This window comes from Oxyura jamaicensis, chromosome 4, assembly GCF_011077185.1.
Source record: "Oxyura jamaicensis isolate SHBP4307 breed ruddy duck chromosome 4, BPBGC_Ojam_1.0, whole genome shotgun sequence".
NCBI classification, from domain to species: domain Eukaryota; kingdom Metazoa; phylum Chordata; class Aves; order Anseriformes; family Anatidae; genus Oxyura; species Oxyura jamaicensis.
The window spans coordinates 26,344,911-26,372,394 of NC_048896.1; the positions used below are offsets into that span (position 1 = coordinate 26,344,911).

The window sequence follows — 27,484 nt, forward strand, 5'->3', positions numbered from 1 at the left end:
CATAATTATTCATATTTTCCCCATTGCCCCATAAGTTTCTTGGAAGAAAATGCAAGAAGCTGATGGAGATGTAGCCACATGAAGAGGAAAATAAAAGCAAAATATTTCATTGAAAGCATCAAACTATTCAGGAGTAGCATTAATAGTTTTAGTAACTAGTTTAATATTTTATTAAAAAAATAAACACATCTAATCATCCTTCTGATAAGATATATATATATATATTGAAAATGACATATTTTCATTACCCTGAAGTTTCCTTTATATAAGTGAACAGCCTAGCTATTTGGCCTCTCTGAAGCAAGAGCCTCCTGCAGCTCGGCCCCCTGGTACAGGCGGTGAGGTCTTTCACCTGGGCACACCCGCTACAGGCAGGTCTGCCACCTGTCCCTGCCCCAGGGGAAAGATCTAGGCACTTCCAGCTGTCTGAAGTCCGCACTGCAGCCTCACCCCTCAGTACCTCTGTCTGCGTGGAGGCATCAGAAACGGCTGGGTCAGATTGTGCAGGCCACCCAGCCAGAGCCACAGCCTCGAGACGAGCGTCCATCATTTGGCCTTAAAGATCAGGTAGGGTGAGTGCCTTCGGCCTGCACAGTCACAGAACAGAGCCCGGCTGTGGGGTTAAAGTGTACTTCGCGCCTCCCACTTGGTTAGTAGAATAGCCCTCCCATGTAAACTGCCATGCTCCTGGTTGCTTGTGCCCCAGAGGTGCTGCTTTGAGGGGAGTGAGACGTGGGTGCAGTTACTTCAGGCCCCAGCCACGCTTTGTCAGCCGCTCTTACGCAAGCTGCTTCCCTCCCCGGCTCAGGAAACCCCCCTGTATGCTGCAGACCCCTGCTCTACCGTGGAACATGCCCACACTGGAGCGAGCTGAGGGTCATCAAGTATACTGCACTTTACTTTAGTATCTTTATTATTATTATTAAAAGTAGTTTTCTATTTTCTAAATGCAGGCCGCTATGAGGCCTCCGTCTCCTCAAGGCTGAACAAAACAAGTCACCTATGATGACTTCAGCAGCTCCTCATACATCTTCCCCTCTAGATCTTTCACTATCTTTGTTGACATTCTTCGGATGATCTCTAATAGTTTTATATCCTTCTTATATCGTGGCAGCCAAAACCTGTTCTCTGGATAGTGTTTTATCAGTTTATTTTTGTGAATTCCTGCGTGTTCAGAAGATCTAGAAGTTTATTCATTTGTTTCCTCCCTTAGTCATCCTGGTTAACTAAAAATTATATTTATTTAGATACTGAAGAAAGTCTTGATACAAAAATAGGATGTCTTTGGGCTGAAGTCACTATTTTTTAAGGTCCTTCTGTCTAAGTCTTTCCTTTGATTCCAAGGAGTATGAGGCAGAATAATTTAAAGCATAAATGTGAATTCAACATAAAAATAGCAGAAATAGTGCCTCAGTTTCAAGCCAACAGTAGAAGACTGCAATGCGTTGAAGGGAGAGTTCAGCTCAGTGCCCTGTGTAGTGTTGGAGTTGGAAGGAACTTAGGTATTGATTTCTTTTCAGTGGAGGCAGGATCTGATTTGGATTCATCTTCTTCAATTTAGAGAAATGAGGCTTTGCCTAGGGCATTATTCAGTGAGTATGAAGAACTGTATTTATGGCCATGCCGATAAAGACATTTTTTATGAAAACATGGCAGTTAGCAGATATTTTTACTTCTTGGTCTAAATGGTTTTATCATGCTGCTTGGCAGAATGAAATTGAGATGCGCTTGCATTTCAATTGTGAGTGAAATTATCTCTGTAGAGGGCTATAAGTCTTACGGGTAATCTTTGACATGAATCAGTCAATATATATATTGCATACTTAAGGTTGCTTGCATGTAAGGATATGAAAGGTTTTGATGATTTAATACTACAGCAAAAAAATTAAATATGAATGGGACGTTTTTCCCTGATGATAGTAAGAGCTGACAGGAGACTACTCAATTGCTCAAGTTCATGGTTATAATTCCTGCAGAACTCTTCTATACTGCTGTTATAATAACATGTGAATGTTATTTGTGAATAAATGTGAAAATAAATAATAATAGTATATATATATGCATATATATAGAAATCTCCCTCCAGTCATTTATGAACTATATGTCAGTAGTATGGACTGAAAATAATCTAAAACTGTTTTATTTCATTTCCTATTTAGAAGCTTGTCATTCATTTTCTTTTGCATTAACTTTGGTCTGTCTAATGTAAATATATAATAAGCAAAACCAACGTACTAAAACAAACAATACAAACAAACACCCTGATTGTAAAAGTTTTTATCAAATTCAAAATGGCATGATGTCTTTCAGTGGGTGTGCAAGGCTGAAAGGTAATTGTGTAAGGAAGCATTCCTGGCAAATAAGGCTATCATAAGAAAGGTAAATAAATGATGTGTGTTTGTTTCCACTTATGTGGACACACCAGCAATACTGGAGGTTCCTCAGCAGTACTGAGGAATGAGTCTTGAAGTGTGAGCTGAAGATAAGTGAGAATAAAATGGAATAATATAGAGTAAGTAATCTCTCTTACCTTACCAGTTATTCAAGATAGCTGAAGAAAGTGAAATAAGAATTTATCTAACTACTAATTCTTGCCCATTACCTATTGCTTCAGTCTTCATCGTAGGAAAATGATAGATGGCAATGAGATGAATGTTTGTTTGATTGTTTGTTTGTTTAAGGTCTTTGAATCTGACTTTGTTACCAGACCAATTACTAGAAACTGACATAGAAAATAGATCCAGTTGGGTTATGAATTAATATTAAAATATGGGGAAGAGGAGACCTGATATTCTGAGATTTTAATTGTACTTCAGAAATCTGCTGGAAGAGTCATCAGTGCATGAATCAGAATGATCTGGTTTGTGTAGTTAATTCCAAAAATTTCAACAAGGCCCTTCATCAGGGTTTTTGAGTGCTTGAGTGCTACATGTGATTCAGATTACCCGGGTCTAATGAATGATACAGTATAACTAGAAGAGGTGGATCAGTTTTTGATCAGAGATACAGGGTGGCTGTTAGAAGAAGTGAGGTTATATAGACAGCAATTCCTGAGCTTGAAACAGATGACAGAAGTTGTGCAGTTAACACGTAGCCACAGAAAACCAAGGGAGACATGGGGAACATGAATAAGAAATACTCGTTTATTTTCTTATGACCAACAATGATGTTGTTCAGCAGCAGGTTTGAAACCAAAGGAAAGTTTGGGGTTTGGGTTTTCTTATTATGGTTTGTCTGTTGTCTTTTCATGAATGTGTGATTTATTTAGAGTTTATCACCAAAAGAGGCATGGTGCCATGAATATAAATTCTAGCTCAAGAAGAGCCAGAAAGAGAGAGTAAATGGAGTGGTTATATCAGGAAAAATACATTATATGCAGTTATACGTTTCCACTCCTGGCTGCTGTTCATGATTTCTGGTGGTTGGATGCATCCTGAGCTTGAGCTGGTATGATCATTCAGTTTTATGTTTTGCAGTTTATTAATCAAATTGCATTCCTTTAAATTCTGTGGTGTTTATTTTCACTGCTGCAAAGAGCAAAATTCAGCTGAAGCAAAAATAGCATTAATTTGCTCAATCTGTAGTTCACAGTTCACTGACACTGTGAAGAAAACATTGTTTATTTAGCTCCATATTCATAAATGTCTGAGGTTAAAGTAGCATATCCTGCATAGTTTTTTTGAGTATTACCTTCATAGTGAAATACCAATTGAATTCTAGTATTCAAATGAATGTATATGCCCTAAATTCTTTCAGTAAAATATTTGAGCACAAATTCTTTGTATTTAAGTAGAACATAATATAGAATCACAGAAAGCTTTATGACTTTTGGGTGCACCTCAGACTCCATTTGATTTCATGATCAGTAAATGAAATGTAGAGCTGTTCCTATAGAAGAGTCATTTGAACTCTGTAGTTGCATTAAAAGATGATGTACATATCAATGTCTGTTTCTGATACGACCACATCATCCAAATGTTTTCATTCCAAAACTTCTGAAATGATTTTTTTTTCTTTTTTTTTTCTTTTTTTTTTTTTTTTTCCCCTCCTGGACAAGGGAAGACACACCATAGTGAGAGTACTGGTATTGAGCCAGGGTGGCCTCAGGGGATTACTTCAAGTTGTTGTGTTCTGCTTTAATGGGGATTCCTGAAGTGTGGACTTGCCTTTAGCCTTTAGCTGTGCCTGAGCAACAGCTGGTACAGCCATGTGAAGGGAAAAACAGGAGAGTAAGTATGGCCAGGGCCTACTATGAGTTGTCAGGACTCCTGCCAAGGCTAACTGCCCTGGCACGGAGTGCCGAAATAAAAAACAAGCCAAAGAAGCAAGTTCAATGTGCTTTGCACATGTGAAGAATTGCAGCCAGACAATTAATTCCTCTCTTAGAGGGACTGAAAGGAATTGATATGGCATATAAATTGATACACTACATAGCGCTACAGTGAATGCAGAAAGGAAAAATAAAATGATACTATGAAGTGATACTGTGTATGTACATAGATATCCTGGTATAAATACACTCTGGTGTAAATATATGCAGGGGCCATCTCAAAGGTGGACCTGTGACTTCATTTTGAAATGTCTTCAACAAAAAATGCAGTCTCAGGTTCTCTGATTCATGACGCTCCTAATAATCTTTAAAAAATCATTAACAACAAACAAACAAAAAAAAACACAAAACAAAAAATAAACAATAGTAACCAATAAAACCATTATGCTGGGGGAGGAGGGGAACAGCAAGACATGACACGACGTTTTGGAAAGCACAAACTGCAGTATCCAGAATTCTACTTACATGACTAATCTCAAAATGCAGTGTTTTTTTTTGTTGTTGGTTTTGTTTTTTGTTTTTCCTGTTAATAAAACTGCGTGTTGACATGCTACACGTTAAAACAAGTAGGATCTCGGTTTCTAAACACATCATGGTGCTTTTCTACAAATTTGAGGTAAGATCTTCAAGAGTACTTGTGCTTTTCAGATGCAAAGTGGTATAAAGTGAACCATAAAAGACATCCCTAACCCTGTACATAATCTAGACTCCTACCTTGCTGTCATAAAAATCCTGTTGGTGTTAAAGTAACCAGTGTTTTCTCTGAATGTTCTTGATAGCTACTCAGAAACATTGATTTTGCTGTATGAATCTGCTGCATAACTAATAGGAAGCTTCAGTTGTCATGGCCTTTATGTAGGTTTCTGGACCTGGCATTCAGTTCTAAATTTCTTAGTTTGGATTGTTCCATTTAGGATTATATTTTTTTAAGAAACTACAAGCTAAGTAATTGTTGTTTTTTTTTGTATGACCCTAAGTTGGTTAAGTTTCTGCTTAGCTGAAATTTAGCCCATTTATCTAACGAGTTTTATAATATTTTAATTTGATGGTGCTATTTTGGCAGCATATTCATTTTCTGTCCAAGTCAGATTGCATTACATTTATCTTCCATAATACTTGTTTAGTTCTGCTTATAGCACTTTGTGATTTCCGCAAGTGCAATGTGCCCATTGGCTCCTAAAAATGAAGAGGTATAAAGTAAGTTTTCAGAATGGAAATGATTATGCTTTTTGGCACTTATGTATAACCTACTGCAGCTGTCTTCACACGTGCAGTACAATTTGTCATCCTGTGACCTGATCTGATGAGAAACGAGTTTGCTATTATGTTTAGCAGTTTCCCAGATGGACAAAATTAAACTAAAATAGGAAAATGCTAGCACTGAGACATACCAATTGCTGTCATAAAGTAAGACTGAAAATAAGTGAAAGGCCGATAATCTGAAGAGGTAAAAAGATGATGATTCGAAGAACATCCTGACCATAATCACGTACAATAACAACAGTAAATACATACTGAATATAAACTAAATCCTGGATTATTTTTTTTAACAGTATCAGAGGATGTAATCAAAGCAAATATGACTGATGCTCTTCAGAGCTGATTTTGCTTTTTTTTTTTTTTTTTATGTAGTATACTTGGAAGCCAGTTCTGTAAGAGCTGAGAAGTTGGGAGTTGAAACTTAGACTAAAAACTTTTTTTTTTTCTTTCATTACATTAATTTAACAAAAGAAAATAGTTTGAAGACAAAGCACTTTATTTACAGAGCGTGCTGTGTCCCCTACAGTGTAACAGTTCTTTTTAAGAACTAGCTGTTAATTGACTTCTCTTTTTATCAAGTACTTGCAGTTTTGGAAAAGTCTCCATTATGAACATGCTTACTATAAGGGAGAGCAGATATATATATATATATTTTTTTTTTCAAAACAATATAAAGAAAAACATTTATAAAAGTAATGAGAATAAGATTATAGTATGTAATACTGTTTTTAATATGTAGTACATAATTTATTAAACTCAATAAAATACCCTCCAAGGCTAAAATGTATTGAGATGGTTTATGAACACATGCATGGAATATATGATTAAATTATTTGGAATGGTAACTAATATTTTCATGGCATCCACATTCTCATTGGTCTGGAATTCTTGATAAAATATACAGTTATAAATTCTTTTAGCAGAAAGGTGAGGAACAAAAGTGTCCAGGGACGTTGATACAGTAAATGGCAAAAAATGGTAAATGTTACTTCGCAGAATTTTAAATGTTTGATCTCTTAATTGATTCTGGTTGGCACTTGAACTCAGGTATACTTATATGCAAATCTGTTATTCTCTTAGGCTCTATAAATACCATAAGGGATGCTACGAGGTGAGAAATATTCTGCATACATTATCATAATCAGCATTATAATAACCAGCATTATAGGCAAGATTATTTTTCTAAACATAGGAATACACGGACCAAGAATCTTGTATAAAATCTGAATGATATAGCCCTAGAGTATTCATATATATATATACATATATAAATGTATATAAACATTTATATATGTATATATATAAATATATACATATAATTTATATTTGTATATATATAAATATATATAAATATATATTCTTTAATAGCCTACTGTATTGGGGAGATAATTCTTTTGACTGCATAGTAACAGCATAGACTGATAATGCAGCAGTTGCCATCTCTGCTAACAACAGACAATCCTTTCCAAGTCCATTCCTCTTTAATGTCTGCTTTTGTGACAATTCTTTAGAAGGGTACTCTGGTTCTTAGGTAGTTTAATTTTTGCTATAACTTCCCATTGGAGTTTGTCTTCTATTCCTCATTCACTTTGAGAAGCGTTCCTTAACAAATTTGTTGACCTTCCCTTGACTGCCTTGTAATGTACTACAGTTTCACATTGGATAATGAAATATTACCAGAGAGTAAAGGCGATCTGTTTCCAGATTCACACAATTTGATATGCATTGCTGCTTGCCCTCCAGACTAATAAATAATGCAGCATTCTACCAGCTTTTCATGCCCCAAATGTTGCAACTACATGCTATTTTGTTGTTATCCTCCATACAATCCTTGAAATATTTTATGGTCCTTACACAGGATGTGATTGTGGAGCCTTCCCTCCTTTTCTAGCTCTCAGAAGTTACTTTCTGGAAGAACTGTATTCACTGTCTTGGCAACATATTGTTGGTTCCATTGTGTTTTGTTCTTCTGTTACTAATATATTCAGACGCATATATGGGATACTGAAATTACCCAAGCCTTTCTGCAGTCTGCTCTACTTTTTTCTCTTTTATTCCTGGATGATACTGTGTTTCTTCTATTCCTGCTGTCAGTTGGAATTATAGTAGGAATGTCCTCAAAATATAATAGATATATAGAAGCACCAAACAGCATGTCTCTTCTCTTTTGTCTTAGATTTTGAGAACAAATGATGCCTACAAAAATACCGTGAAGCCAAATAGGATTACAAAATCCTGATTCTACACTCTGTTCAACAAGAAAGAGCTCTTAGCTTCTTGCAAAGCCTGTGCAGTGTGGATTGTTTATTAGTACTTCTTTTACTAAACAATAACATAAAAATCTGGGAATTGCTAGCACTTGCCTTTTACTAGCCAGTTCTGGGTAACTTGCATACACATTGATGTAACTGTAGAGCAAATTGCAAGGAATTCTTTTCTGAGGTGGCAGATGAAGCATCCTTTTTGCTGACAATGATTCTGCAGTTAAGATGTTTGTGGTCAGGGATCTGGGTACAAAGCAGGGTTAAGTGCTGTTTTTTAGATCAATATATATTTGCCCTTCAGTTGTCAAGAAGCAGTGTATGTTAGAATTTCCCTAACCTCACTTGATACAGGGATCACCAGCCAGACATGCCATGCCATATATATATATATATATATTCCCATTAAGCCTGCTTTTCATTGAGAACTAATAATGACACAACTCTTTTCTTACTATTTTTGTGTTTATTGTGTGCTCTTGACAATGTTATGCACTTAAACTGGAGTATTCTTAAACTAAGGACAAAACTGTGGTGTGTGTGTATATATATATGTGTGTGTGTGTGTTAATATATTCCCAGAAGTTTTCTTTGGTTTATGGCTTGCTTTTGTTTTGTTTTGCTTTGACAAAAATAATAGAAACCAGCAAACTTCATAAATGTTTTAAATAAGTCTCTGTACTAGAAGGATATAAGGATTCAGTTCTCCATTTATAGTTATAAGACCAATTAAATTATTATTATTATTTGGACTGGTTAGTTTGTTGGGTTTTTAGTCTTCAACACTTCAGAAATTTAATTTGGGCTTCTCCTCTTGGGTGTTTACTAGAACAACACACAAAAATGTGATTGACATTTCTTCGCCAAAGGTGTTTAGATTAGCATGAATTCTCAAAATTGCCTGGAGATTTTTTGCAGACCGCAAAAACTGCAGACTGCAATGGAATTGTTTGCAGACTGCCTCATGGATCTGGATTTGGGTACAATTTAGCTACTAGGTTCATTTTCATGCACATCAAATTGAGTTATTGTCAGTGGTTATATCACTAAGTAATAAGTGGGAACTGTTTTCTTTCCTCTGCTCATCTAATATCAGAATTGCTGCTGTTTTGATTGATGTGGGGGGAAAAAAAGAGGTATGCATGAGAAGGGTGCTTTACTTTTCCTGTAAATGTCTGTTGTAATTTCTTTTTTGCCCTCTCCAAGATCATAAGCTCCACAATAATGCTTCAAAAATGATACTTCTCTAATGTTCTTTTGTATGAGAAAAATTACGACATTTTGTAGATATTCCTTAACTGAAAGGGAATGACCTGATAGGATCTTCAATAAAAAGGGCTTAGAAGAATCAGAAAATAATGAAATGGACTTCTGGGCAGGGAACTACTCACATTTTATTGTAATGTCTTTGGTTGCATTAATTTGTTTATGCTACAACTTTAGAATGTGTTATTGAAAATACAACAGATGACAAAGGAGAATTGAGTTTAATTACTTGAATGTAATCATCTCACACTATGTGAATCACCTCAGCCTTTTCTTGTCAAGACCAGGTAAAAGCATTAAACCTATTATAACATCTCTTTTAATATTTTTGTAGGATGGAATAAAAGATGAATGCTCAGTGCTGAAGTTGCAGCTGAAGGAGAGAGACGAACTCGTAGCCCAACTTCGCGAGGAGCTTGTAAGTGGGAGGAGCATTGTTATTATTATTTTTTTTTAAGTTCATTAGCCTGATAATGTCATTCAAGACCAGAAACTAAAGAAATAGTTTCACACCAGCTGCAGAATAACTAGCCTAAGGCTATGTTAACTACTCAGATCAACACTGAGAGCACTGACTGAATGGTTTTAGGGACTTGACAGCCTCTGAATTGGCTACTATCTAGATGCACTGCTACTAGAAGTTTCTTTTAAAAGATAATATTGACAGTTGTCTTACAGTATCATAGAGAGTATTAAAATTGTCTTGCAGTATTAGTGGCAGAGAAGTAGCACTGTACTGTATGCATATGCCAGAAATCTTGAAGGGTCTAGCACATTTCCTGGTAAATTGTGAACACTACTGACGGAAGCACGAGCTGTTTCATGTCTACCAGACTGTCCAGTAGATATTTTTTTCTGCTTAAACAGATGTATTTTTAATCTAAATACAATAATGAATATTCTCATGCTTGCTGATCTTATATGAGCTACCAAGTCTTGAGTGCTACCACTTTAAGATGAGGCTGAACGTTCTCAAGTGGCTGAGGGAGGTAAAACAGAAGCTGCCCCTATAGCCCTCCGCTACCAAAACCTTGCCACATAACCCACTACACAATGTCAGGCTCAGATGAGGGATCAGAAACTCTAGCCCTGTGACCATGGCAAAATTGCACTGCATCTTTTATATACTAACAAAAAATAATGATATGTTTTTACATCATCACAAACAACTAAGTTTAGCGTGGAGTAATGTAATGCTGCTGAAGAATGAAAGATTCCTTTGTTATAGTAGTATCTGCGAAATAAATACAGGTCATCAATGTTCTTTGTTTCGTATTTGGCTACATTAAAAAATGATGTATTATGCAATTATTATCTAAAATTAAATGACAAAATGGGACATTAGAAACATCAAGCTTCTGCACAGTCCTGGAGCTTTATTTTATATCAGCCTGGCTCAAAACATACGCTATTAACTGGTCAACAACTTTGTCAGTGTTAAATTATCCCGTGTTGATACAGTGAGCTGTAGTTACCTGTTGCTGTTGTCTGTTGTCAAAGTTCATCTGTATATATTACCAGTTGTGGAAAAAAGGCCCATAGGGACTTCAGTTCTTCTGAAGGTGTAAGAGGCAGAAAAGTTTGTCTTCCTGGGGTCATGAAATAAGTATTTTCAGGGGTAAAAGTGAATAGGATGTATTTAATCCATGTTTAACTGGCTTCAGTTTTGGCACTTTAGGATTTAAAAAAGAGAAGAAAAAACAAACAAAAAAAACAGAGTACAAGTGAGTCTTGAGACCACATTTAGTGATTTAAAATTTAATTTTGAAAGGATTCAACATATCTCATTTACTGCTATTAAATAAAGCATGATTGGGAGATAAAGCTACATTTAAGGTTTATACCCTACTTTAAAAAAATAAAACAGTGTAGGAGTCATCCAGAGAATTGGAGGGAGAAAGGGATTTTTTTTCACGTCAGGTGCATAATCGTGGAGTCAGCATCTTGGCTTTGGCAGTCTGTGTATTTAGTAATTTATTTTCAATTTCTCCTGCAATACTACATATCTACAAAAGGTTGGGGGTTTTGTTTTTGCAAAGGCATGTGTTGTTTGTTTGTTTTTTGTCCCCTCTTACCAGTTGTAAGAGCTGCCAGAATTTTCTAGAGCAGCTAGAATTTAAATGACAGGCTAGTAAAAGAGATCACTAAAAACACACTTAGAACGTGTGCCAAAACTGAACATTTTTGGCAGTCTTCTGGAAACAAAGTGACTATTGCTTTGTCAGCATCTGTGGAATCACTACACTAAAGTCTACTTATTGAAGGACTTCAGCAATCAAAGAGGGGAGGCACCCAGTCTGCTTAGGCTTCTTTAATGTTAAGTGCTTCTGGAGCAGCTCTTTCCAACATAGTTTTGATCTTAAGCATCCAGAAAGTCCCACTATACTTTTAGTTGTCCCCGGGTGTGTCCCTGATCATAGAATCATAAAGGTTGGAAAAGACCTTCAAGATCATCTGGTCCAACCATTGCACTGCTACCAATGTCACCTGCTAAACCGTGTCCCTAAGCAAACCTCTATGAGGCTAAGAGTGCATCTTGAAGTCCTCTGAAAAGCAGCCAAGGACTTCAAGGACTTTGGTTTGCTTTGGGGCTTTTTGTGGGGCTGGGTAGGGTAAGCCCCAGCTTCTCATCCCAGATTCACCCTCCACCCTGCATGGCTCAATAACCCACTTCGGGCATCATATGGTTGTCACAATCCCCTTTTTGCATTTCTTTGCTTTCCCAAGAGGAGCCTTCTGCAGTTTTCTTGTTACTGAGGTGCCTGAAGCAGCCCATCTACTAGATTATTCAATGCATGAAAAGTAAACTCTCTTTTTAGAGCTGTTAAAAATGAAGCAAATCTGAAATGATTGCTATAAAATTCTGGTAAAAATACATGAAATTTGCCAAAAGATGATGCAAAACATGCTTTAATGTTCTGTAAATTCCACAGTGATTTATATGTTTGTAAAATGGTCAGTATTAGTATGTCTAGACAAAAAATGTAGAATGGAAATTATTGGCTGATAAAATTGTACAGCTTTTCATTTGTCTGCAGTATGTTGCTCACATGGCAACTGGTGGTTAACTACCGTTTTTATCCTTGTATTTAGAGCAGTCCATGTTCAGAACACTGTCATTTGAATATGGAAATTTAAAAGTTCTAAAAACAACAACCTGCTGTAGTAGACAGGTAGTAGTTCCTCACCAATTGTTTTGTTTGTTCTTTTAAGGATAAATTTGCACTCTAGCCCTTATTAACCAAAATTGGCTTTCTGTCTTTGATGAAATTAATATACGTAGGCAGAGCAGTGGGATTGCTTTCTCTGTTCTCTTATTCCATCCTGAAAAATACTTGCTTCAGGGCCTGAAGGAGAGTGGCCTCCAAGATGTCTGGCACCAAAACTGCTCTAAATCCCCGGGAAGATGGTGAACTTACAATTCGTGTTTCGAGCTTTGAGCTTTGGCTTTCTCTCAGTGCTATATTCATTGGAGGAAATGACCTCTTATCCAGAAGATCAAAGAAATAGAGTTCACTATGCAGGTTCTGCTAAAAGGAGTCATTTGCTTGCACTTTTTTTTTTTTTCTTTTACCTAAAATATACAAACCAAATGGAAGTCTCTGTTTCCACTGGGCACAGGAAGATGTGTGAAACATCAGCTGTTTCCCATTCATCTCTACATTGAATATGCATCTATATATGTCTATATTTTTTAAAAATCAATCTTTTTTCCCAGTGTGCTTTGGTAACTTAGAACTACTTTAAATAGAATATATTTTCGTGGTGTAGTAACAAAAATAACGAAGTGCTACCTACAGTAATATTTGTTTTACCGCTGTCATTGGTACAGAAGCATTAACACTGAAAAATGACTGCTAACATCATTATCCTTTCACCCTTGATGTCCTTGTGTAACTTGAGTCATGCATGTTGTCCCATTGAAATAAAAAATCTAGTGGGGCAGTTTGGGTGAATTCTGAGTAGAACAAGAGGCAAAGTTAAGACAGATAATGAATCCTTGTTATAGCCCAGCAGTTGGAGGTAGTTTTCTGCTGTGGAGTGGCCTCTCTATCAAATGTTCCTTTTTTCTTTTCGGCCTCCATATCAAACGTAAAAAGGAATTTTTACATTTATGGAATAGCTAGACACGTTGATAGCTAATTGAGCTTTACCTTAAGCTGTAGAAATTAATGCTTTAGTTAACGCATACTGTAGAATCAGCTTATCAAAACATCACCTCTATTTTTTTTCTTTTATCTTTGCAAATTGTAAATGAGTTCAACCTTCACTTCCAAAATCTATGTTAAGCCATGTGTGTGTTTTTTCGAATCATAGATTTTGTTTGTTTTGTTCTGTCTTTGTGTGTATGTGTGGGGGTTTTTTGTTGATTTGTTTTGCTTTTTCTAAATATAACTTGTATAATCCTGAAGTGCAGAATGATGGCAAGCTTAGTTCTTTTCTGTGGGCTGATTTCAATAATGGGCCATTAGCTAGTTGCTGTAGTTTTGAAGGATCGTAAATATGAGTTATTCAAGTTTGAAGTGTTACAGAAAGCCTGAGATGCACTTGAATACTCTTGACAAATGGTTTTTGAAGGACGCTTCGTTTAAGCATAAAAATCACTTCAAAATATAGTTCTGCTGATATAGATGCACTGGAATGTACAGTACTGGTAATCACAACTTGTTCTGACAGGCCGAGAATGGGATTTGGCAAAATTAATGGAATTTAATTTTCAAAAAAACAATGAACTCGTGGTGAATACAATTTTTGGAATTGTTAGCAAAAAGGAGAAGTTTTGATTAGTCCAATCTATTTTATAAACTTAAAAATATAGTCCTCAAATTTTAAAGAAGTGAGATAATCTAATTTGAAAACAATAATTGTCCTCATGTATTAAAACAAAAGTGACATTCTAGGTTCATCTTTCCACTGATTACCCACTCACTTGATGTTCTGCTGGTTTGTAATATTATTTCATGTTGGTTGTTTTCTGATGGGATATTACACACCCATGGGTGATTTGCATAAGAACAGACTAGTTGTTAAGTACTTTCAAATCTTTTTTCTTCCTCATATTTAGGAAATACTAGGGGCAGAACAGGAAGAGATTAGATGTATTTAAACATTATTAAAGTGTCAGGCTTCTTTCCCCCTTTTTACAAGAAAATTAATTGTGTATATTCCGGAAAGAGTCATCTCTGCTGTAATTACTCTCTGAATCAGTTCTACAAGGCAGATGCAGAGTGTGAAAGTGGCAATATCCTATGACACACAATAGGGATTAGCCTCTGATTCCTTGTCTGTGGCAGTCCCTTCGATGTGAAGCTTCCAGTAAGATAGGATCTTTAATATTCCTTGGCACTTGAGAAGGTGATTCTACATATTAGTTTAAAGCCTTATCACTAACCATTGTCATATTGTGGTGTTTGGCATAAATAAATTATGTCGTTTGTATAGTGTTCCAGATATTGCTGAAATGCTGCTCCCAAATTCATAAAAAGGATGTTGTAGAAATGAGCAAATCCAAAATATGAAAAGTTGCCCTAAGTCTCCCTTGAGACACAAAGCTTTTATGTTCCTTTAATAATAATGCACCACATATGCTTGTCTGACACAAATGTCACTTGTAGACTGCCAGCTTTGAGACATGCAGCATTTTACTGACGGATCTTTTAGTAAAAGCAGACAAATGTGACCTGACTTTACTCCGAGATCTCTGAGATCTTCGGATTTGGGTTTGTATAGGACAGAAAGTAGGTCTCGGTTTCACCTCCTTTTTTCACTTTTTTTTTTTTTTTTTTTTAATACCAATTTACATGAACCAGCTATTAAGAAAATATCAAGCTATATTGCAATACATAGCTACAGGTTAATTTTAGGACAAATTGAAATGACAGCTTCTTGGAGATATGATGCTTTATATGTTGCAACCCATCAGCTTTATGTATTATGCCTAAGAGGAATGTTATGTGCTTTTTACTGACGTATTTTTAGAGATTCAAATTTCACCTTGAATGAATGGTGAATATTAGATTACATTTCCTACGCAGCAACATGTTACTTAGTGCTTGTCTTATTCCATGACTATGTCACAGTTGAACCAGGGTGTTACCTGGTGTCCTCCAAGCTCTGTGGGCTGAGCAGCGGTATCTCACCTGGGGAGCTGGTTGGGGCATTCCTCACCTAAGATTTGCAAAGGGAGTTTTGGTCATGCAAAACAGGATTTGTACCAATACTTAGTGGGTAACTGAAGTAAAGCTAAATCGATGTAGCATTGTAAATACTAGGAATAAAAGATATGAGGAAGGCAGAAAAGCACCAGTCTCATTTTTGTATAGTTTTGATCACTTAATCAAAATGTACGTGGGGGCACAAGCACATGTACTGTCTCTATTATTCAGTGTGTCTTGGTAGTTACTTTCCACTCCAGAATAACTAATATTTTGATGCCAGAGCTGCTAAAACCACAGAAATTTCCTGTTGCTTGAAATGACCATATATTCCTGATATTAGATACATTGTCAAAGCATTACTTACTGCAGTTTACATGAATGCGTCTACAAGATATGGTTTTCTGTTGTTATCATCCACTGACATGCTGTTATTTTTATTTATAGGAGTGAGAAGAGAAGTAATGTTGCTTAAAAACAAATACATGTATGCTGGAAAGCTTGTTTTGCTTAAGATCAGCAGTTAAATTTGTATGCTAACAGCTTCTGTGTGTTGCTAAAGGCATCTGTGTGACACGTTTTTACTGCAGCCATCTGATGTGGATGAGTTTCAGATTAATAAACGCTTTATTCTCAGTTTTGCACAGAAATGCTTAATGAATCAGCTGGTACTGCTGTTTATTTCAGTAACTAATTTTCTGTTTGAGGAAATATTTTTGCTTTTGAAGATGTAGAGATGTCAGTCTGCGCAATTCACTAGAGACCTAATATAAGAAAAATGGTTTGCTGCTTCTTCGGTTATAAATTAGTGTCTTTCCCAGTTTTCCTTGCCGTCCTGGGCATGATTCATGGAAATGTCTGAGCATACAAATTGGTATAGCAAACATCACAAATGAAGAATCATCTGTTTTTTAACAGCAAAAATATCACTTTGTTAAAGTTCTAGTGAAGTTCTGTAAGAGAACTATGCTGCTTTCATCCTCAATTTTTCTATAAATTAGCTGAATATTTTTTCCTTCACTCACAGTATATTCATGCATTTTAAGACTTTACATATTTTCATGGACATATAAATGCCCGTTACATACTTCTATGGCCATAAATGGACACCCCTCTTCAAGTGCTCTGTTTTCTTTGAGACAAGTTCTGCAATGATTTTAAGCGGCGTTAGAGCTGTAATACGTATGTGGGGTTTTGCTGTAACTTTCACAGAAATATATTGTTACTGCTGCTTACCCGATTGATCCATGTGAAGTATTGACTATGAATTTAGGAATATATGTTCTTTCTTCCAGTATTTGGATAGCAAAACGGTTCTTTTCCTGGCTGCTTTAGGTTGATTTGGTTTAGAGACCAGGAAGGATAGCAGGCAAGAGATGAAATTCTCCCATGACATTTTCCAGTGCTTGGGAGAAGTGAATGAATGGAATTAAGTATTGGTGATCTCCTGGATTTGAGCAGCTAATCAACGCTTTGGATGTCCTGTGTTATTTTTGCTAGGATGGAGGAGAAGGATGCTGATGTTACATATCTCCTGGAACTGATGCAATTTCTTTAGCAGATTTTATATTAAATGCGATTTTTTTGTGCACAGTAGAAATCTGACAGTTTTTGTGTCAGAAAGAGGTAGGCTTTGGGCACAGTCCCAAGTCTCTTTCTTCCATCCGGGTCTTCTACGTTTATGTTCTATGTTTGCAGTTTTAGGTCTTGCTTCTGCTGTTTTGATTTCCTTCATCTTTCTTGGTCTTTTGAAATATTCTTCCCATTTTCTTTCTATAAAAAACAATGCACAATCTACATTTGTTTTGGTGTCCCATGCATATTTCATCCACAGTTTGAGAAGGTGGACTTGATGCCTGTTTCCAGTTTCTGGTTCTATTATTTTCAAGCTCAGTATTCCGGCCAATGTTCAGCTGCAATGCCTTTGACACTGTCCCAGTATAACTAGAAGGGGATGGATTCTGTGGCAAAGCATTTAAACTGGAGTTTTGGTGAGGCAGACAGTAGTCTATCCAAATGCTTTGGATGCCCCATCCCTGAAGGTGTTCAAGGCCAGGCTGGATGGGGCATTGGACAACCTGATCTAGTGGGTGGCATTCCTGCCTATGGCAGGGGGGTTGGAGGTCGATGATCTTTGGGGTCCCTTCCAACCCGAGCCATTCATCACCCTTCAGGAAGGAAGCATAATACAAGACTATACACAAAAACCTGACTAGACTCATACCAGAAAGTTAGCTTACAAATTGTACTTGCATTGATAAATTATTTTTAGAAACATATAACTTAATCTCCTTTCATATTTTGGCTTATTTGATCATTTAACTGAATGAGCTGTTATATTCCTTTATACCTCGATTTAGAAGAAAATAAGGTAATATATGGTCATCATCAGAAAATCAAATTAAAGAACATCAGAAAAGCAAATTAAAGACAATGATCTTTCTGGCTTTTAACCACATACTACTTTTAAATCACAAGGAAAAGAAAATAAGTTACTGGTTAATACTAAATTAACCTAATCTCACACATTATACTTTTTTTTTTCCTGGGGTATTACATTCTGAGTATCTTCTCATTAGGTTGCTTTGGATAGCTAATACAATAAAAAGCAATAAACTGTTGCTTACCAGTCTTTGTTCAGCACAGAATATAGAGTGAAAATATTTCTTTTTTCTTCCTTCCCCCCCCCCACCCCCCCCCTTTTTTTTTTTTTCCGGAGCTATTGTTTATGAATTATTCAATATGTTTGAAATGTACTTAACATATTTAGGAGTTCTCTGGCAATAATGCATGACATTTGTCTTACGTTTCCCAATTTGACTTACAGATTATATTGTTTTTCTCAAAGGGAGCTCTCATGATTTACCAGAAGAGTAATAGAGTTAGCAGGCTGTATTATTTATCAAATTCACTGGTTATCAACGCAGGCCTTTATAAACCAGACTCTCTCAGTGTGTTATTTGTGCTCCAGCTTACAAATGAGTGTTTCACCAAACATTGCTAGTTGTGCAATAGTGTTCTGTCTCGTTACAGTTTTGGGAAGAACAAGTGTGTCTATTGTACTAATCGTGATGGTGATGAGAAGGAATAAATATACTGTCGTATTGTGAACTTGTATCAGCATATTTGCTGTGCTTCTGGAGGAGTTCAGGTTAATAGGCTGGAAAAATAAAAAATGGTGCAATTAAAGGATGATCTAAAGCAGTGGGAGAGCTCATTGTTGCTCAGCTGACATGCATATTTATTATATTACTTGCAAAAGCAGAGTTATAGATTTTGAAAAAAGGGTTATGTAAAGAGGATTTTATTTATTTTTTTTTTTATATATTGTCACTAGGCCTGCCTTCTAAGACCACTGCAAACGTAGGTGTACTCAGCGTATAGAACTTGCTATGCAAATGATCCTTACTAGCCAGTGTGAATAAGCAAGACTAGATCAGTTTCTGGCATTTTGTGGCATTTATTTTGTTGCATCTTCTTTAATTTATGGAAATGGAATTCAGATCCTAAGGGACAAAGATGTTTGCTTTTATCTCCCTTCAATTCACAATCACTGGAATGATGCCTTTCCTTCTATCCTGCAGTAGCTTATTGAGACATCTTGGCTAGTACTGCTTGATCTTTAATTGTCAAATCGGAGTTAGTACCACGTGTCTGTTTCTTTTGATTTTTTTGGCTCTTAAAACATGGACCATTTTGCTTAGCCAGAAAAATTTAAGTAGTATCCAGTTAGAGGGCTTTTTTTCACATACATTGTTATTACTGTTTTTTCATGCAAAATCAAACAAGAAGAGAGAGGAAAGGAAGGAGATCCTAACTGGTAAGGTGATGATAAACTGGGAAATGCAAAATATCCATAACTTACAGGGAATCAGGAAAGTGAATATTACGTGCACATCAGATTATCTGTCTGCACAGAAAAGAAGAACCCTGACAGATTGGCAAAAGGTTATGTCTTTAAAAATTTCTAGAATCTGTAGTGAAACATCTGGAAAATGTTTCTTAAATCTTTCTGACTTAAGAGTCTGAACATAAATCATATTTTTTATTATTTATTAACATTTTCATATTTTAAGCAGCACTGTGCTTATTAGAACATAACTCTTCTCTCATATGGGTGCTACCCAAAAAATCTAGTTAGTTATCAGACTCCTAGCATGTCTTCTAAGTATATCTGATGTCAAACTGTTATTTAGGAATCCATAGAAAATAAGAACTTAAAAGAATATATAACTTACAAGAAAATAGGAACTTATAAGAAATCTTAAAATCTGGGTTCTGACCAGGATAAGGAGTTGAGACTATGTGGGATACATTGCTGAATAATATTTTCACATTAGTGGATAAGATGCAAATAATGCTTTATCACCTGGGAAAAATGCCAGCAATCCAGGTTAGTGTTTAATTCTGAGACTGAGGCACTAACGTCTCTTAGAAACTACCATCACAAACAACATCTTTTCTACCAGATACTATAGTATTTCCTTCTCTAGATAGATTCACATATTTAAAATAAACAACGGATGGGAAAAGGAAGACTCAGGACAGACCTGTATTCGCCTGTATCTACTGCTTTGCCTGTAAGTAAAATGGAATAAAGCTCATACCTAATATATATGTATAGATATACACCGGTCTGTGAGAAAATCACACAAAGACCTATTAGAAGGTATTCTTTAGACCTGAGAATCCAGCATTGCCTCCGTTTAACTGAACCTTTGGGATAGCCAAAGGTTCAGTATACAGTAGGATACTGATACACTTTGGGATAGCCAAAGGTACAGTATACAATGTTGAAAGAGGATATATCTTTAAGGACATAAGAAGTAATTTTAAGAATAGGTCTCTTAAGAAAAAAAAAAAATGTATGTACAAATATTTTTAATGTAAAGGGCATGTGACAGTAAAAAAAAATTAAAGTAGACGAAATGATACAAAAATGAGAAAGAGGAAGTGGAAGGTTTTTTCAGTGTAGGTTTTTCAGCACTCTGTGAGTGATTCCAGCTCAGAATTTTGGCACTGCATGTGACCACGTAACTCAACAAGGTGAGAAGAGGGGTCCAAGTTTCTCCATGGTGCACCAAGTGGACATTTATGTGCCTTGTAACAATGAAACAATCACTCTTTCTTTTTAAAATAAGACTTATGGGATCCCTCTTCAGATCCCTTTTTTTCTTTGTTTTTCCACTGCTTTGACTAACACTAATTTAAAAAATTGTAGGTTCTTTGTGACATAACTATTTTTTTTTATAACCATTTTATTCAGTATGCATTGTTAGGCATAATAATTATGTCCTGCTGTTATAATTTTAGTGATCAGTATGGATGATCCATTTGCACGGAATGCTATGTAGTTTAATCATCTTTGGACTTAGCAGATAAGATAATTAACAGAAAGGACATCTCACGCTAATGAAGTTTATCAGAAATAAGTTTGTTTAGAAAGATAAGGAAGTTATTAACCTCTCCCAGGAGAGTAGCTGCCACCTGCCCCACTAGTATATAGGGAGAGGATTTTGTGTGACCTAAGTTGACAAATGCTGTTCAGACTTTTATGTATACTTTTTATGTATACTTACACCAGTGCACACTAAAAGCGTCAAATAAAATGTTAATAAAACTTAGCTCATTTTGTTTGTTGAACATTTCTACATAACTGTATTGTGCCATATGTCTAACCTATGGAACAACATCTTTCAAAGGGGTCTTAATAAAGGGCCTTACACTTGCAGGCTACGCGAGTTTAGCTTTGTGAATGCCTAGCATTTCTTGATCAGCTTTCTTGTTAATGACTTCAGGCTGTATAGTTATAAATGTTTATTGGTGAAGAATAGTAAGGAAGTGTCCACCCTGGTTACTTTACATTTTGTTACGATTTTCTCATCTATTTTTCATGGTTGTATTAATTGTTGGCATCTCTTTTGTGTTTTGTAGTGCTAGAGTCTTTGTACTCGTATATACTGACATGAGTAAATACAACATAGGATAATAACATTCCCTAACCCTGTAGGCACGCGATGAAACGTAGTAGTTCCTGCATTGTTCTATAACTTCTAACTTCTGTCTTCTCTTCAAATTACAGTTAACAAATATCCTGTACCTGACAAGGCAAAAACCTATGATTTTTCAGTGCAAGACTGAACATATTTGAGACTGAAATCAGAGCTGATATATCCTCTTTCTGTGCAAAACTTCCGTGTGAAATGAGAAGAGGAAGGAAAGCTCTCATTTCCTCTCATGATTTATCTGTCAATAAGACCTATGTTTTTAGCTGATGCACAGAAGTGTAGCTACTTGATGTGCTGATGAGCCTTGCTGATTTACAGCAAGTCCTGTCAGGGAATGCCTAGAGGGGAAGAGTATAAGCATCCATTTTGTAGAATAATAGAATGCTTCATTTACTTAATAACATGTTCTGATAGACAGTTATATTAGTGTAATACTTGACATATAAAGATTGTATGCAGCTTACTTTTGTTGTTTGTTAGATCAGATTGTGTGCTTGAATTTAAGGAAGATTTGTGTGCCCTGTAAACAGGGGAGTGCAAAAAAGGCTAATGTTACCTAAGTTGCATGTCTCCCCTCGATTAATGCTGTGACCTCCTGAAACAAATAAGCAAAAGAAAGATGTTGTACTTTTAACAGCAGCCTGGAAAAAAAAGAAAACTAAAGGCTGACAATGGCACATGCCATCAAACACGCACAACTCCCCCCACCTTTATTTGTGTAGAAAATTGAAAAACAGTCATTCTGAAGTGAAATAACAACAGTGTTCAAATGCTAAAATGAAGAAAAAATAGTATTATTTGGAAGGTTAGTAATCCTTCTTGTCCCTCACAAAAATCCCTCACAAAATCAGCCAGAATGATAGATGGCCTTTAGGGAAGATTTGAAAAAAGCGTGCTTGAATCCTAGAGAAACTTTCTTTCCTGTTCACAAAGTCATCTGCTGGAGGTGATTATTACTGCCCCTTTCACTGCAAGTGTTGTGAATCCTGTAATATTTTTGTCACCCAGAAGAATCAGAAATGCATTAAAAAACATTAAAGCTCTAGTGAAACTTAGGTAGGAAATGACCTTGAGTGGTTTTTAGGCAGTTGCATCAACTTGAAGGTATGTTTCTGTTGTTCTGAAAAAATGTTTTATCAAGTCAAAATATGTGACTTTTGACAGAGGAGTTAGCAAAAACCTAAGTATAGTAGGTAATTTGTTTGTAAGAAAAGTAATTGGACACCCCTTTTATTGCTGACTCTCTTGATGATGGGATATTATAGTTGTATATATACTTGCATGTTATGTCCACCCAGGCATAGGGGAGGTTAACAAGAATGAAAGAAAAAAGAAAAAAAGAAGAGTTTATGCTCTTTTGTATCTCTCACTTTCCATGGTCATCCAGAGAGTCTCACCCTGCCAAAGCCATATCATTATATTTATGAATTTGGTAGTCTACAATTTTACTGTCAAGAAAAGAAAGAAATATATATATTTCCTCTTGGGGCAGAGACAGTTAAAACACCAAGAGCAAAGTGAAATATTATACTTTAATAGACAGGGTGTTTTTTTTGTATATACAGAATATATTGTAATGAGTACCCAGAGAGATATAAACCTAGCTCAGTATGGAGAGATGTGCAACATGGTGTCACAGGGGTTTAAAACAGTACATTACCCTTTAAGCTTTAGAAGACAGAGTTCCAAATGATAATCTGAGATGCCCCTGCAGTCTATTTAACACAATTTTTTTATTCATTAAAAAAAAAAAAAAAAAGTACAGTTGAATATACCATGTCATTCAGACCCTTCTTTTAGAATACCATAAAATATAATGGTAAACTCCACTAAAACCACTTCATGGACTTCTTCAATAGGGGTGAAAACTTGGCAGTACTAGGCTTTTTGCATGCAGTCCCTCAAGGGTTTAGTACTTTTCTACAGATGAATTCTAGAAGTGAAATTGTTAAGTTTCATCTCCCTGATGTCGAGATACATAGATTCTAAAAAAATTTGGTGCAACCCTTTATGTAGAAAATGATATTTATTGAAAAGATTTTTTTATTTATTCATTGGGTTTTTGGAAGAGCTCATTTTCATTTCAAGTAGGACTAGGAAGAACTGATGGAGTATTGAGATTCTTCTGTAAGGCCATCCATTACACAACAAGAAACTTTTTTCTTAAATGAACTTTTCTTTTAGAACAGCTGTGAGAGCATGGCTAATTTGCTCAGATGAAAATCCAGAAGAGTACCTCCAGGTCAGCGATGCAGGTCTAGTGATTTTAAGCACCTTTGATTTCACTCTTATGACTAAATTAACACACGGTTAATTTTATGTTAAAATTGTCCTGAAGGTCTCCAAAAGGGAAATATGTAGATTCAAACTTGCCTTTTTTCAGGACAGAAATAATACATCAGTCAGAAATGGGGTTAAATTCCAAATCAAGTCAAAAAAATCTGTTATTTCAGTTTAAAGCTCTTTGAAACTTTCAGAATTAACTTCAACATTACTGTTCATTTTTATTTTTTTTCTCAGAGTCTGTGCTAGTTCATTGATTAACAGCAAAATTCTGTGTTATTAGAACAGTGATTGTAGCCTGATATTTTTTCTGCATTGCTTATGGCATAAGTCCTGTTTCTGTACTATCAAGCATTTACCAGCATCAGTAGTAAGAATGGATCTGAAGTTTGGTAACAGTTGGTTCTGTTGATCCAGTATCCACTCGATGCAGTGTTCTGGGGGTTTACTCCTGAATCTCATCCTCTGGACTGGGCCCTCAGTAAGAGTCGAAGAGCACTGAGTATGTTCCTCAAAAACGTATTTTTATTCAGTTTTATCTGGCAGGAGCTGAGTTCATACACTGATGGGCCAATAACTGCTATGAACCAAATTGGGAACTTTCCTTTCATTGGGAATTTTCATTTTGAAACCCTGTCTGAACTTAAATGTTCATGTGCATACATCCCTTGGGTGTTTCAGGTTTTGGTGACTTGTTTTGTGAACTAAATGGTATGGGTATGGTCTTAGATTTGGAAGCATGTATCATGGAATAAAGTGAAAGTGAACTTCTGTCAAAAGACTAAAAGATAATGATATTTTTCTCTTTGGGCTATGATACGAACTGGATGTACTCAAATGCTTCTTAGATGAGCCACTTAGATATAGTTAGTTTTAGTTTTTTAAGGTGAACTGAAATGGATTGTTTGCATAACTTTATCACATGATGTATAACTTCAGTAAGCACTGAAAGTGTTTTTTCCTCAAAATTTGAAGAAATAAAGGTAATGAAATGCTCTGTTGGTGTTCCGAAGTTTCATTCTTTCTGTAAGAGGTGATTGAAATTAACTCCATATTTTGCTGTTTTTCAGTGACTGTAAATCCCTGAAAGACAATATGTATATACATATTCCTTTCTTAGAGCATCTAATCAGTTTATAAAAATTCAGCTAGTCACATTATTCTTGCATTTATGCTATTGTGATATCATCTGTGTAGATCTAAAGAGAGAATGGGACCTTGAATGTGGAGTGATAGCATAAAGTTTTGCTGTTAATCAATGAACTAGCACAGAATTCATTCAATTCTGATGATTTCTGAATGGTTCGTCGTATTAAAAACCTCAGTAGTTCTACAATTTCCAACAAGCAGATACCAGTCACTTCTAGAAGTTGATGTCAAAAAGTCTGTTTGATTAGGTCAGATTTTTCCTGTGTGATTACAGATACAAAGAAGAGAAATTTGCTGTGGAAAAGATTTATACTGCTATTTTGTGGTAATGATGGGGCTCTGCTCCCATTTAAACTCCATTTCATTCAAACAGCTCTGCCTTCTATCTCTATCAGTGTTATTTCTCATTGTGCATTTCCTCTGTGTACATAGATTAAATACATCTTCTGTATCTTTGTTCTGTTTCCATTTCTCAAAAATTTGGAGCCAAAATCTGATTTCTGTGTTTATAGAGTGATGCTTAATTCCAAAAGTCATGCTGTGTGTAGAAGAAATTGCTATTCAGCATAAATCGAGGAATACGTGTGTTCAGATCTTAAGCAGAAGCAATAAATGAAATCAAGACCTTGAATAACTGAGCATTGCTTAGTTTTGATTGGAGATAGTTATATTAGGGATTGGCACATCCAAGTGTAAATATCTGTCTTCAATCTTTGAGTTGCTAACTGAACAATCTCTTTAAGACCTTGATATACTGGAAAGAGTCCAACAGAGAGTCACCAAGATGGTTAATGGATTAGGGCACATGTCCTATGAGAAGTGCTTGAGAGAGCTGGGACTGTTCAACCTGGAGAAGAGAAGGCTCAGGAAGGATCTTATCAATGTGTATAAATTCCTGAAGGGAGGGTGCAAAGAAGACAGAGCCAGGCACTTTTCAGTGGTGCCCTGTGCCAGAACAAGTGGTAATAGGCACAAATTGGAACACCAGAGGTTCCGTTTGACCATCAGGAAGCACTTCTTTACTGTAAATTTGACAGAAAACCAGCAGAGGTTGCCCAAAGAGGTGGTGGAGTCTCTTCACTTGGAGGTCTTCAAAAGCCACCTGGACGTGGTCCTGGGCAATCTGCACTAGGTATCGCTGCTTGGACAGGTAGGTTGGACCACATGACCTCCAGAGGTTCCTTCCAACCTCAACCATTCTGTGATAAAACAATCTGAAGGAATTCACTGAGTTTCTCATTCCTCCAACAAGCTTTATGTTTACTAGAACTTGGGGGAAATTAGGCATCAAGCAGTTTGGTTTATTTCATTTGGGTAACTTGAACTGAATCTCCGGGCACCTGAAGAGCTGTGTGGAACATTTTGGTCTTACTGCATTATTCACAGCTCTGAAATGGGAGGTCATGCTCTGGAATATTGTCAAGGGTTTAGCTTAACGTTTCTCAAACATTAGAAACATTCAATTACGAAGAAAATGAAAATCACTCGTGTCTTAGGACACAGTTCTGTTCATTACAAAATGCTGTGTCACTGAAAGACCTACAGATACTTTTTACACATAGACCTTAGTGATAGTCTTAGGAGGACGTGTTTTGGGAAAGGCTTCAAAACACAGTCATTTCATTTCTTAGGTGCTTTAAGAACACAAATATATTTGAAATACACATATGAGAATTCATATTAGCCTTTAGAAAATTAAATGAAATAGTTTCAATCTTCAAACTGTCATTTTGCTAAGATATTCTTATTACTTAATGGTGATGGTGCTGGTGGGCTCATGTAGTTGTGAGTTATTTCTTTTTATAAAAGGTTAAGGAAAAAATAAAGTTTTCTCCTTGTTCCTCATGTGTTGCGTGCTGTTTACTCAATGGTATGTCTTCTCAGTATTTCGTTTTTCTTGAAACTGGCTACTTTAAAAATATTTAAATTATGCAAGGTTGAGTAAGCTGAACATCTAGTACCTTGAAAGAATTGCAGATTTTCCAGCTTTTTTCTTACCTATGGCATGAGTGCAAGCTGGCTCTGCATCTTAAACACTACAAAGGAAAAATCTATTCTTATTTTACAAGTAGAGAAAGAGAAATCTACTGAATTCTAGTGCTTTTATGTAGGGGGCCAGGAGTGGACAAGTAGTTGAAGAGTGTAGTTCTGTGGTGGAATTTGCTGAAGGCTGGCAAGGAAACCAGATAAAATACTAAGTAATTGTTATAGGATTTCTTTTTGATGTCATACAGGATTATTAATTGCCTGCTCTCAAACTAGAAATACAGTTACAGAGGCGTTAGCACCATATATTGCTTTTCTCAGTCCTGCCCTCTGAAGCTGTTATTTCAACTATTCGTTCACTGAAACAAAAAAAAATTGAATGAAATTATGGATAGACTCTACATTTTACTGAGAAGTTTAAAAAGCTGTCTCTGTAGCATATAATACCTAGCATTAAGTACTATCACAAGCAGGAAACTTGTGATTTTTCAACTGACATTAAATGGGATATTGTTAATGACAATTGATATTAAATGTGTACAGTGGTACTGAATTACTGCAAAATGAGTTAGTGGGATAGAAAATTGTCTTCTCATTAAGTGAGATTTTCCATTTAGCCACTTGTTACTAAGCAGAGCCGACTATCCTCACACTGTTCCAACAGTTAATTTAATGTATAAAACATTAGAGTCTTATTTTTTGAGATAATTTCATAAATGTTTGCTTTAATGCTCACAAATGCATTTCTTTTTATTTATTAGTGTGGAAAGCATTATAAAAATATTA

General features: G+C 35.9%; 1 protein-coding gene across 7 annotated transcripts in view; it reads left to right on the forward strand.

The window, feature by feature from the left end:
- Positions 1-27,484, forward strand: part of CCSER1 (coiled-coil serine rich protein 1) — a 712,119-nt gene that overhangs the window by 416,447 nt on the left and 268,188 nt on the right. For all 7 annotated transcript variants that reach the window (XM_035326089.1, XM_035326088.1, XM_035326092.1 and 4 more), the window contains one exon: positions 9,452-9,535. In XM_035326089.1, the coding sequence (XP_035181980.1) occupies positions 9,452-9,535 (84 nt within the window). The remainder of the gene's footprint in view (positions 1-9,451; positions 9,536-27,484) is intronic.